At 57.9% G+C, this 12,181-nt stretch overlaps 4 protein-coding genes and 1 non-coding gene across 5 annotated transcripts; 4 read left to right on the forward strand and 1 right to left on the reverse strand.

Moving 5' to 3' along the window:
- The first annotated feature begins 168 nt into the window (after positions 1-168).
- JDV02_010883 lies at positions 169-286 on the forward strand. The gene has a single exon (XR_007157333.1). It is a non-coding gene; the product is annotated as a 5S ribosomal RNA (ribosomal RNA).
- Positions 287-647: 361 nt separating this feature from the next.
- JDV02_010567 (uncharacterized protein) lies at positions 648-2,113 on the reverse strand (the record flags this gene model as incomplete). Its single annotated transcript, XM_047992316.1, has 2 exons — positions 648-1,986; positions 2,087-2,113. 2 exons carry the CDS (start codon positions 2,111-2,113, stop codon positions 679-681), a joined length of 1,335 nt encoding a protein of 444 aa, XP_047848330.1. The 3' UTR covers positions 648-678.
- A 1,176-nt stretch (positions 2,114-3,289) lies between these two features.
- JDV02_010568 (uncharacterized protein) lies at positions 3,290-4,168 on the forward strand (the record flags this gene model as incomplete). Its single annotated transcript, XM_047992317.1, has 1 exon — positions 3,290-4,168. The coding sequence occupies one exon, from the start codon at positions 3,290-3,292 to the stop codon at positions 4,166-4,168; it is 879 nt and encodes a 292-aa protein (XP_047848331.1).
- A 1,350-nt stretch (positions 4,169-5,518) lies between these two features.
- TGL5 (Lipase 5) lies at positions 5,519-9,500 on the forward strand. The gene is made up of 3 exons (XM_047992318.1): positions 5,519-8,838; positions 8,894-9,185; positions 9,360-9,500. Exon 1 carries the CDS (start codon positions 5,973-5,975, stop codon positions 8,355-8,357), a length of 2,385 nt encoding a protein of 794 aa, XP_047848332.1. The 5' UTR covers positions 5,519-5,972; the 3' UTR covers positions 8,358-8,838; positions 8,894-9,185; positions 9,360-9,500.
- Positions 9,501-10,920: 1,420 nt separating this feature from the next.
- JDV02_010570 (uncharacterized protein) lies at positions 10,921-11,457 on the forward strand (the record flags this gene model as incomplete). Its single annotated transcript, XM_047992319.1, has 2 exons — positions 10,921-10,924; positions 10,994-11,457. 2 exons carry the CDS (start codon positions 10,921-10,923, stop codon positions 11,455-11,457), a joined length of 468 nt encoding a protein of 155 aa, XP_047848333.1.
- Positions 11,458-12,181: the final 724 nt, after the last annotated feature.

Raw genomic sequence — 12,181 nt, forward strand, 5'->3', positions numbered from 1 at the left:
GGGGGGGTGCGGACCGGGGGGAGGGCGTCCGGCGCTTGCAGCGCAAGACCGGGACCGGAGGTTGGAAACGGTGGGATCTCGAGACGGTCCGGCCGGGCCAGCGCCGTCCGGAACGGAGGCGGGCGGGGCCCGCAGACGGTGCCGGAAAAGCGGGTCCTCGGCAAAAGGTCGGTTAAGGTTCATCTAGTGAGCAAGAAACCCCGTTCGCTCTCCCATAGACAAGCTTATGAGCGGCAGATTAGTAGTTGGGTCGGTGACGACCAGCGAACACCGGCTGTTGTATGTTTTTTTTTGTCTTTTTGTTCTTTGGAACTGTGTCGTGCATCCATCCCTCGTCTGGACTTGCATAGCACAAATCTCATGTGACCACAACGCTTCGCAGCCCACATGCCACTTGACGTATATGCCGACGATTCTGGAAAGGCAACACGGGCTCCAAGGCAATATACAATATGATGATTATCTTATTATCACTGCTGTCGACCCCTTGTTCCCCTCGTGCTCACAGGCTGGCTACCACTTGACGCTCCGCATATGTAGTCCGCATACCACAACTACTCCGAGTCCATGGCAATAGTATTACTGTGCTTGTACAATCATGGCTGTCAAAGCTGGCACTGTACGAACATGGAAAAGAGTCAATTTCACCCTGAAGGTGCTTTTTGAAACTACGCGCATCTACGTGGACTTGGTAGAACCCGTGAGTTTCCCCAGCATCTCCCGTACGCCGACTTCCGCCTCCCTCAACTTCTCACGCAATTCGTCATCTGCGTAGTCTCCAGGCAGCTCCCAAGGCGCAATCTGCCCTGCCAGCGTCTCGAGCCAATGGTAGCGTTCCCACACATCCGGGTCGAAGCCGTGCGCCGGCGTCGACACACCCTTCTCCCTGAGTCGCTCCAGATACGCGTCATAGAACACTTGCGGCCAGTCGCCGGCATTCCCGATGCAGTCATTCAGAAATTCCTCCACAGGGCAGAAGAAGCCCGCAAACTCAAAGTCCACGAGCCCGGTGACGCGCGGCGGCTGACCCGAGACGAGAACGTTGCGCGGCGAGAGGTCGTAGTGCGTCATGACGAACTCGCCGGCGGGAATGCCGCCGCCCGCAAGCCCGAGATGCGGTAGTGTCTCGGAGATGAAGGTTCGGAGGGGCTGTACGATTGCTCGGTTTGGCGCATACGTATCCGTGGTCTCCAGCTCGTGCAGCTTCTCCTCCAGCCGGAGCCGGTAGTATGCGTTGGCGCTTTTGACGGGCTCGCCGGTCTTGATGCCTTCTTGGAGGATGTCTCGGATAGTCAAAGACGAGCCATCCAGTCGCGGGACGGTGTCCGCCCCGGGATCGCCAGGCGGCAGGCAAATATTGCCGCAATGCTTTTGAGCTGGCACGTTTTGGCGCAGGGACGCGACCATGTCGCCCAGCTGCCCGCCGAGTTGAGCAAGCGTGGCCTGATCCAGATCGTCGGTCGCGACGGGCCCTCCGGGAACCCGCGACATCAAGATCCAACCGCCATGCTGCAGCTCGTCCACACCCGCGGGCAGGCCGAGCGCGCAGCTCCCCTTCTTGAAGGGCGTGTCCATGGTGGCCACCGTCCCGTCCTCGGACCAAGCGAGAGCCCGCGGCGTCGGTACTTCGGGACAATATCTCTCGAGCAGCTGGAAGCAGGCCACCTCGTTCTGCACCTTGTTTGCGCCGAAGAAGCGACCGTTGACTTTCAACACGACGCGCTGGCTCGCGCTCTCTTCTGATGATGGTGGGCGTGGGTGGCGGAGCTCGAGGAAGTAGATCCTGTTGTTGTACGACTCGCCCGAGCCGAGTTGGACCACGGAGAGGAGCTCAGATGCCGGGAACGCGCAGGCGACGATGGCTTCAATCTCCTGGCGGTGGACGCGGACGCCTGCCGTGGGATGATGTTCCGGCGTCGGGGGCCGACCGTGATCAAGATTTTGCTCCATATTAGGCGAGCAAGCAGTGTAGTCTTCTTGGGTTGACTGAATATTGCAATAAAATCTTCCGTCTTCAAGCGCCGGCTGGAGTATTTATGGCGACGTGGCATGCCTTGATGGACGAGGTTGCGTGTCGAAGCCGTACGAAGTACGCAGCCGCCGGGTGACTCATCGGGCTGCGATACGAGTGAACGAGCGCTTCGATCGAAGCTCAGCCTTCACGAGCGATACGAAATTTTGTTTCACACAAAGCTTAATACTACGGCGTATAGGCGGTGGATCAGGGTGAAGTGTCGCATAGGCGGGCGGCCTCTTTGGGGACGGACGCCAGGTCGTGCTCGACAGAGGGAGTGTTGGAAATGGCAATGGCTTCCCGTGCCAGGCGCGAGCTCCTGCTTTCGAGTTAGGCGGAATGGAATAATTGATATGTTTGAGGCAAGGCAGATTGTCATGGCTAGAGATTCATTGTGTCGCGGACAAGGAAGGCGTGACATTGTTGTGATGCCGATGGGGTCGCCGAGTCGACAACATCTTACGCGATTTCCAGCAAATCCAACCGCCCAGAACTGGGTACTCATGAGACGGCTTCAGTTTGGCAAGTGAGCCTTGGTCGTCTTCCACGCATAAGATATGTCGTGGGAAAAGCCCGGGAGGAATATGTCGCAGTCCACGTCGAGCCGTAAAAGAGAGCCACAGGAGGTTTAGCTGGTCGTACAGAACTCAAGGTGGTCCTGTGAAGGGAATCATCAGGCAAGATCGACTACAAGAACTGCCGGGCTATGAATGCTTGCAGGTACGGAATTGCAAACGAAGGCGCCTGCTCCGACATCCTTTATATATTGCCTGCCCTGACCTTGCAACATTGAACATATGCACCAGACCCTCAGCTTCCTTGACCGACTTTGCAGAAGAAGCCACATCCGCAGAGCCATCATCACCGGAAAGGTTTGTCTAGTGCCTGGCCTCAAGGCATCATCCATCAGCATCTGCTCACGGCTGTTCTTGTACTTGCCAGGCTTCGCGTGGGCTGCGCTTTGAACAACGAACCGTTTGAGAAATAAGCCTTGGGTTCTGAAATCCTGCCGCGGTAGCGACTACCAGGAACAAGGTCAGTGCAGTATTATCTTGACGGACATTTTTATCACCACGCTTACAGTTGCCAGCCATCATTGCGCGGATCCAGGCAACAATTCTGACCTGTTCCTGGGCCTCGACCGTCTCTTATCGTCTACCAAGCAAGTCACACAAGCCAAGCCCGTGGCATCGGCTAGTCCTCGACTCTCGGCACTCTTGACTGGCGCATGCAAAACCTTGCACGGCCTGCGAAGACGACCAAAAAAACGCAACCATGCCGGAGATTAAGGTGGCCAACCAGACTCTCGTCCCTCCGAGCAAGGCCATCAATCCGAACGTGAAGGATGTCATTCTCAGGAGCACCCGCTTCAACGTCCCGATGCTGGAGGCAATGAACCTGGTCACCCCAGGCATGCGCTATCTCGGGCTCAAGCTTGACAACAACTTGGGCTTGACTGTTGATGGCCTGCCCAGCCGCGAACAATTCGATCGCATGTCAGAGACTGAGATTGTTGAGCTCAAGGGGAGGCTCTGGGCCCGAGTGGAGGCCAGGAAGGATCATGGCCAGGTCGGGCAGGCAAGAGTGCCCCAAGACATGCTCCGCACGCTATGGTTTATCTTGAGCCCAGGCGGCAAAACGACTCACGTGCATGGCAACTATCTGGCACTTCGTGACAAGATTTCGCAGCTGCTGATCATGGGTGAGGGAGCTGCCTGGTCTGCCCGCTCCGTTCTTGACACGGTCCAGAACTACCACGGGATCGTGAAACGCGAGATTCACCTGCTCCGGGCGTTTCGGCCGCGCGCAGTTCAACATGGAAGAAGAACTCTGCCTCTTGAACGCTGGCTTCCCGCGTTGGCGGCCCGCATTCGCCACGTCGACTCTGTACACTACCGTGGAGAAGCGTCGGAAGGCAGTGCCTGGGAAAGAATGACCAATACCGCACTTCGACTGGACGAGGAAGTCAAGGCCGGCAAGGCCAACGCCGGCGACGACCTCGTTGCAGTCATGAACGAGATGGCAGACTATGCGACTCAACATTTCCCCGTGGACGCCGTGGAGGAGATGGTTAAGAAACTCCATCATCTCGCTCATGATGACAGCGCGGTCGTTGGCAATGGCGATGCGGAGGGCCGTGATGGCGACGAGTAGGACAAGGCTCTCTCGTCTCTTTCGGTAAGGGGGCCTCCGGGAGGAGAGAATCATCAGGGGGTGGTGTCTTTAGACCGGGTCCTGCGGGATGCAAGGACACAAACGTTTTTCATATTTATTAGAGAAAACCATTGCCGAGCCTTGTTTTTTGATGGCTTGCGATGCAACTACACCACCTATGGGAAATGTTACTCTTGTCCTGCGTGACTGTAATTCTCCCGACGTTTGCTGACGGCGTTCCAAGTACGAACTGAGTCCGAGTAATAAGTGCTACTAAAAATGATGATCTCGGCACATTTTTGAGGTGGGCAAGAGTTGCGTGTTCAAGACACCGACACGGAAAATGCAAGTCAGTCCCGGGCTCCCCATGACGCAATGCAGCAGCAAAGCGACGATGGCTCCAGCCGGCCCACCAGCCCTCCACGATGTCGACGACCGTTGAGACGATCAACGGTTCACGCAGAGCATTCAGCTAGCCGGGTTGGAGAGCTTCTTTGTGTGGCGTATCCCAGTGGCGAGCCGCATTTCACATGTCAGGCGCGAGCTACTATGTACATACGTACCACGATGGATGCACAACGGGGGCGGGCGGGTGTGCCCGTCGCGCGGCGCAGCCATCTTCTGCATCTGCGTTGCTTTTTCTTGTGCCCAGCTGAGGAGCTGAGTCCGCGCAATGGGGATGGATGGTGGTGGTGCACGACTCGGAACCTGCATGAGACATGCGTCTGTCTGCATGTGTCGCGCTTCGCTTGCCGTGGTCGCACCGGGACGCTCCCTCCTCAGCAGGGAGCACCAACAGAAACAACAAACATCTGCATTCTGTGGTGTACCGGCGTCCGTCTCTGGTTGAGCTGTGAAAAAGTCAACCAACCGGGGAGATTGCAGTGCAGTGCGATGGGCAGCGGAGCGGGACCGCCCAATTGCAGCCGACTTGTCGTCATCACGATCGAATACCAACTTGATGGACCTCGTCCTTGGAAGCGGGTAGCTCGGGGGCGGGGCGGTTGGTGCATCAGCCAGTACTCAGGTATGGAAGTCACTATGAGAAGGGCCTAGAAGCTGGAACCCACCCCTGCCCCCTGCCACTCAGCTGTCGGGAATGGGTGGTGGACACCTCCCACCCAGCGGGAAGGAACAAAAAAAGTCGCCCGGCTGGGGGGTTACAGCACCACCGCCGCTTTTAGTAGTACTATAGAGGTAGTTATTACGCTGCACAGCGTCATCTGCTCACCCCGCGGGGGGCGCGGGGCCCCTCGTTTAGCGGTCAGCAGACTGCTGTGCACCGTCTCACATGCCCGATCACGCCTCCACAACCACCGCCGGCCATCCATTGACTGCTCGACGAGGGTCCACCACCACCACCGCCACCACACCCAAACAAACGACGGCGGCCCAACTCTCCTCCAGTCCAGTTGAATTGCTTTCTCCTGATGCGCAACCTCAACAACACCCCGCGGCCCGTCTTCTCATGACGACGTGGGATTCCCGCTCCTCGAACCTCCTGATCTAGTCTTTCTCCTTGCGCATATCTACCTACCGGCTACGCTGTATAGAGTATACGCGTTCGACCTCGTCAGCAGCCACGGCATTCCTACCATCTCCAACGACGACAGGCCGACACCGCCGCCGGCTCCCGGGGCGTCCGACAAGCACCCTATCCCTGTTGTCGTTCCCTAATAGACCTCTTCGAATTCGACTCCGCCGGGCCAGAGTGCTGGCAGCAAAGCAGACTTGCGTGCTGCTAGCCCCCGACATGGCTTGAGAGCGCACAACCACCAGCGATATTCATTCCCAGATCGCCATCATGCCAGACCTGCTGTTGCCGCCGAGCGGCCCCCCCTTGGCGCACAATTCACAACGGGGAGATCCGGCGTCCCGATCCAAGACGTCGTCGAGCCGACGGCTGTCAAAACCACCGCAACCTGTCGGCCTTGCCGGCCGACTGTCGCGAACATGCAAGAGCGCCAACGACCTCTTTCTCAGTTGGAAGGATGGCATGACGGTCGAGCAACGCGAAAAGGCAAAGGCACGCGACGAGAGAAGGAGCGTCCTGTGCTTCCGCATCAAGACGGCCGACTCCTACAAGCAGTGGGAAGCCGCCGCCCAGGAGCTGGACACGCTCGAGGGCAACGACGCCTGGAAGACCGACTCCTTGTCCGGCGACTACAACCCCCAGCTCATCCAGAACAGGCTGCAGGCCCTCGATGACGCCCGCCTGCGATGCGACATCCGCGCCATGATGCACCTCGTCCGCACCGCCCTCTCGCGAGACCTCGGCGGCATGGGCAACGTCGACCTCTACCGCCACTCGTACGTCGGCACCAAGAAGCTCATCGAGCGGTACGTCGACTCGGCCATCCAGACCATTGACGCCGTCGTCGCGCAGAGCACCATCGACAAGGATGTCCAGTCCAAGGATCTGCTCGAGGGCATGCTCCTGTCCCGCCAGAGCTTTGGGCGCAGCGCCCTGCTGCTCTCCGGCGGCGGCACCTTTGGCATGACGCACATAGGCGTGCTCAAGGCCCTGTTCGAGGCCCAGCTGCTCCCGAGGATCATATCCGGGGCCAGCGCCGGGAGCATAGTCTGCGCTGTCATGTGCACGCGCACCGACGAGGAGATTCCCGCCCTCATCAACGAGTTTCCCTTTGGTGACCTCGGCGTATTCGAGGCCCACGATAGCCAGCTCGGCGTCCTCGACCACGTTCGCCGTCTTCTGACCGAGGGCAGCTGGTCCGACATTGCCAATCTCACCCGGGTCATGCGCGGCTTGACCGGCGACCTGACGTTCCAGGAAGCCTACAACCGCACCCGCCGCATCCTCAACATTTGCGTGTCGACGGCGTCCATCTACGAGCTGCCTCGGCTGCTCAACTATGTCACCGCACCCAACGTCATGATATGGTCTGCCGTCGCGGCCTCGTGCTCCGTCCCCCTCGTCTTCACCTCGTCCCCCCTCCTCGTCAAGGATCCCATCACCGGCGAGCATCTCCCCTGGAACCCCACCCCGCAGCGCTTCATCGACGGCTCCGTCGACAACGACCTGCCCATGACCCGCCTCGCAGAGATGTTCAATGTCAACCACTTCATCGTCTCCCAGGTCAACCCCCACGTGGTCCCCTTTCTTGCCAAGGATGACCATCTCTCCCCCGACGGCCGAGCGGACAAGAGCGCAGCGAGCGCCGCCGACGAGTTTGATTGGCCTTCGACCATTGCGTCGCTGGCCAAGGACGAGGCCCTGCATAGACTGCAGTTCATGGCAGAAATTGGCCTGTTCCCCAACCTCATGACCAAATGCCGAAGCGTCCTCAGTCAAAAGTACTCGGGCGACATCACCATCCTGCCTGAGATTACGATGCACGACCTGCCGCGGCTCATGAGCAATCCGACCTCCGACTTCATGCTGAGGTCGTCTGTTCTCGGCGAGCGGGCAACATGGCCGAAGCTCAGTAGAATCAGGGACCGGTGCGCCATCGAGCTGGCTCTGGACCGCGCGGTACATCGTCTGCGCACGAGAGTCGTGTTTTCCGAGAGCCAAAGGGATCTGAGGCAGCTCAGCTCCGGCATGGCCAGCATGCGCGTCAACATGCCTGTGTCCATCTCGGGTCGGCCGCCCACGGCGGGCTCCCTGGCTCCGTGGTTGACGGGACACCTGCCCAGACGGCAACGGCGCAGATCAGGAGGGAGTGTCCAGACCATGGCAGACGGACGGCTCGGCTTTGATAGTAACATCACGGACGACGACACAGCCGAGGAGGAGCGGCTGGAGATGGTCAGGCGTCGAAGCCGCGACAGCTCGCCCACTACCCTCCGCAAGCCCAAGCTGAAGCGGGCTGCCAGAAGTCATGTTCATGTCCCCCAGCACCGGGCCCTCTTCACGGCCGTCTCGCCGCTGCACGACACGCAAAGTCACCCTGGGTTCAGCTTTGCCCGGCCTCTGTCGGGGGGCGAGTTTAAGGGCGCTAGGCTGAAGCCGGCTGTCTCCGTGCCATGGGCGCCTTACGTGGAGTCCCCGCGCGGGACAGCCGCATCTCCGACGGATGAAGTAGAGACGAGCGAGCAGGATCACTCCAGCGACGCGGATGCGGAGCTCGCCACGGAAGAGAGCGACCCGGACCCCTACGAGGGACAGCAGCAGAGGGCTGGGCCGGCGAAGGATGCCATGGAGCAGGAGGTGGTGGCCTCGTCCTGAGGCACATGGCCGACATGCATTGCATCATGAGCGTTTGTTTTATTTGGTCACATTATAACAGTACACGCATAGCAGGACGCGTCTTGGATCATACCCAGCATTGTCTTGTTGTCTTACCGTATCGAGAGCACTGCTTTATTATGCCACCCGTCACACTCGAATGGCTTGGCGAAGCGAGATTCTACGTCGGCTACGACGCCTTCTCCAGCACACGTCTCCTCCGCCACGCCCAACGTCATCGCCACCGCGAAGCAGAGGGCTGCGGCGGGCGGCCCGCGCCTGCGCACCTTTATGTGTACTCTTCTAGAATCTTCCAAGCCCGGCACGCGCCGCCCAGACGCGACATGACGCGTTACGTATTGGCTCGCGGCACCCTACCCGACCCGTGGGCACGACTGTAGCCTGAGCCCCCCGAGTTGGAGGATGTCCGGGGAGTTGTACAGTCAGTCCCTCATTACTGTTGTCTCATGCGAATCTGCAGGTACAGCAAGCCGTCTGCAATGCTGCAAGGCTATGACACTAAACGACCCGAGCAGATTATAGAGACCTATCATTATTTACATCGTTTCCAATCATTATTTACCTCATTTTCAATCATTCCTTACCTCATTATTAACTTTATATTAAACCTCCGCCATCGATAATGCCTCTGCGTACGCTCGAAGCCTTCGGCTTCACAAAGCGGGTTCCCAAGCCAATTGCGCCTTCTCCGGCTAATACCCCGTCCAGCGCCCCAGATGCCCAAGCCCCATCAAAGCCAGCCATTTCCTCTTATGAGGATACACCAGAGCCTGCTATAGCAGGCCAGGCCGTCGCCATAGAACCACGGTCAGTCACAACCTCCACTGTAGCAAAGCGTAGGGCGACGCTCAAGGGCTTCGCCAAGCGGGAGCCGCTTTCCACCCTCTAACCTAATGAACGGTCCTACCCCAAGTTACCGCCTAGCGCGAGTATGCCTTATATCTCAACAAGGCCACCCTCTGATAACATGACTTCATCCAGGCCATGTCCATTTCTTCATGTATGCGAAGTAGCGGCCGCACATGACTATGGCAGTCTTACGAGTCTGCTTAAAAAGAAGTCCTGGACGCATATCAGAGACGCAGTCCACGCTAGATGCGAGGACTCGTGGAAGATTTTCGTCGACTCACAGGACATTATGTCGATTCGCAAGGCCGAAGCCTTTACCCAACTTCCAAACGCCAAATATATACATAGAGCAGGATGGTATGTCGTGGTCGTAGAAGACACGACAGATGCAACAAGCCTACGTCTCTACGTGGCGCGGTAGCAGCTTCTTCCTGTCAATCGGCCACTCGAGATACCGGCTCCCGCCCTGTGTCTCGTATGGCAATCGACCTGCAAGCAGCGGCAGGCTGGGGGGTGTGAGCACGGGCACAGCGGCCGTGGGAATGGTGGTTTGATGCGAGGAAGCGGAGGCCGGACAAACATTGTAAGCGAGGACACCGATGGCGGTTTGGACACCTCTTATGTCGTATATATAATGTATGAGGTATCCTACCTGGCTAGCATGCTAGCGCGAAGTTCTTGAGATAGGCGAATGCGGCGTGCCTGGGTGGTGACCGTCGCTGTTGTAGACCACCGTGCCGTGGTGTCTGTGGTGTCTGGGATGCCCGTGATGTCCGTGATGTCCGTGGTGCCTACGATGCCTACGATGCCTACGATGTCCGTGGTGCCTCTGATGCCTGTGATGCCCGCGATGCCTGCGGTGCCAGGTGTCTCCGCTATGCCTGCGACGCCTCTTGTGGAGGCTGCTGCGATAACCCCGGCGGCCGCGATACTGTTGTTTGCCGCTGCAGTCCGACGGCCACGATACCTTCAATCATGTAAAGCAATGCCACGGGCAAGGTTTAACAACTTTGATCTCAACTACAAAGGGCTTGGTGCACACACACACACACACACACACACACACACACACACACACACTCACTCACACACACACACTCACACACACACACTCACACACACACACTCACACACAAAACCATGCTCTTGTGTTACGCACCACAGGGAGTGCTTATGAAGCAAGCCTCCTACACGCCCTCACAGTTGGTAGCAATTGTGCACCAGCGGCCTCATAGCCCACCATTTGGGCGACGAAGAATCTTGGGCTCCTCATCCACCATCTGCCGAGACAGACCCCAAACCAGCAGTCAAGTATGGCACCAGCGCCATTGACCTCTCCCGCCTCACCAACTCTTCGAAACTCGCCGCGAGACTCAACACACAGCCTCCTCGGCCGCCTTGAGAGTCTGTCCTTCTCACAAGTCGAGTCACTGTGGCCTTTGGTAACGGGGTTCTTTCTGGACTTGATCGTTTTCTTGCTTGAGGAAGAGCAGTGATTCACCAGCTCGCGCCCGGTTCACGATCCTGCGTATAAATATCGAGCGCGGTCGGCTCTTCTTCGTGTTCACCTCCTTGTTCCCTCTCTCTCTCACACACATCACACACGTACACACAAATTCTCCGGGTTTGACATTCCACTTGATCTTTCCAAGCTAGAAAAAAAAGAAGCTCGATTCAACCAAACTGCTCAATCATGCGTAAGTGTCCTCGTCATGCCTTCCTTAGGCCACTTCATGGTTTGAGCCTCTTCTCACATGCGAAAATAGCAGCGGAAGCAACAGCAGTAGAAGCAGCAGCAGTAGCTGTAGAAGCAGCAGCACTAGCCGTAGAAGCAGCAGGTGCCCGCAACAAGCGGACTAGGCCCATCAATACCGTCAACGGTGGAGTTCCGGGCTTGGACTTCCCAGAGGCGTTCAGGGCCCGCAAGAAAGCCTGCACCAGGCGTCGTCAGGAGCCAGCTGCGCAAACGACGACTAGTCCTACGACTCCCGCCAACGCCGTCGAGGAGCCCGCAGTTGAGGATCCCATGTCCAAACTGCGCAAGGACGTTTGTTCTGATCTCGGCGTCCTCATTGCGCGGCTCGCGAGCCCTGACACCATCGACGCCCCGACAACCACCGCACACGGCATCGCCGACCGTGCGAAGATCCTGGCAACGCTGGGCCAGGCGCACATGCTGCTCCGTTTTCACACTGGAGGCCCAATACTGAGCAAGACTGAATCGCCTTGAAGGCGCTGGCTACTGGACGGCTGGACGGGCATTCGAGAGAGTTTGCAGCATGACGCTATTCTTGGAGGGGGGGAACAGAGCGGTTCAAAGGGTTCGGGGTTAGAAATTCTTGGCAAGGCTTGAGGTTTCAAAAGCACGGAGTTTCGCGCACAATAAATCACACAGTCCCTTTGACAAGTAATGTCGTGCCTGTGCAATCCTGGACTCGTCGACCTACAGGGAAACGAGCAATGCCAAAAGGTACTCTAAAGTATAGGAAACGGCTCCATCAGCATCGGAAATGGGACGTGCTACTTGGACACCCCCTTATCTTGTATTTCGCCAGTACAAGCCAACAGTCTCGAGGTAGAAGCAGCGAAGAGACGGCTCTGGCTGTCGGGCGAGACGAGTAAGCTAGTCGTCAGGCTGCATGGTTGGAGTCATCGTGCGAGTAGGGGTGGCGATGGGGATCATGATAGGCACAGCAGGCATGGGAGGCCGATGAAAGAGGCGGCAGACGAAAACCGCCCCAGCGGGATTTGGTCGCATGTCAGCAGCAAAACAATATCAACAGTGGGTGCCTTGTGGCCTTGAAAAGAACCCTCTGTTGCAATTGACTGTTAAACGGCCAGAGCAAATGCTGTGATTCACATTCTCTTTCCAGGTTGGCATTCCTCCGGCACTCGTCAGCTACATATATCCTTTGTGCGCCGCCAGATCTCCATCCTTACCTCTTTCTTCTCTC

The sequence above is a fragment of the Purpureocillium takamizusanense genome, chromosome 13 (genome assembly GCF_022605165.1).
Source record: "Purpureocillium takamizusanense chromosome 13, complete sequence".
Lineage (NCBI taxonomy): Eukaryota > Fungi > Ascomycota > Sordariomycetes > Hypocreales > Ophiocordycipitaceae > Purpureocillium > Purpureocillium takamizusanense.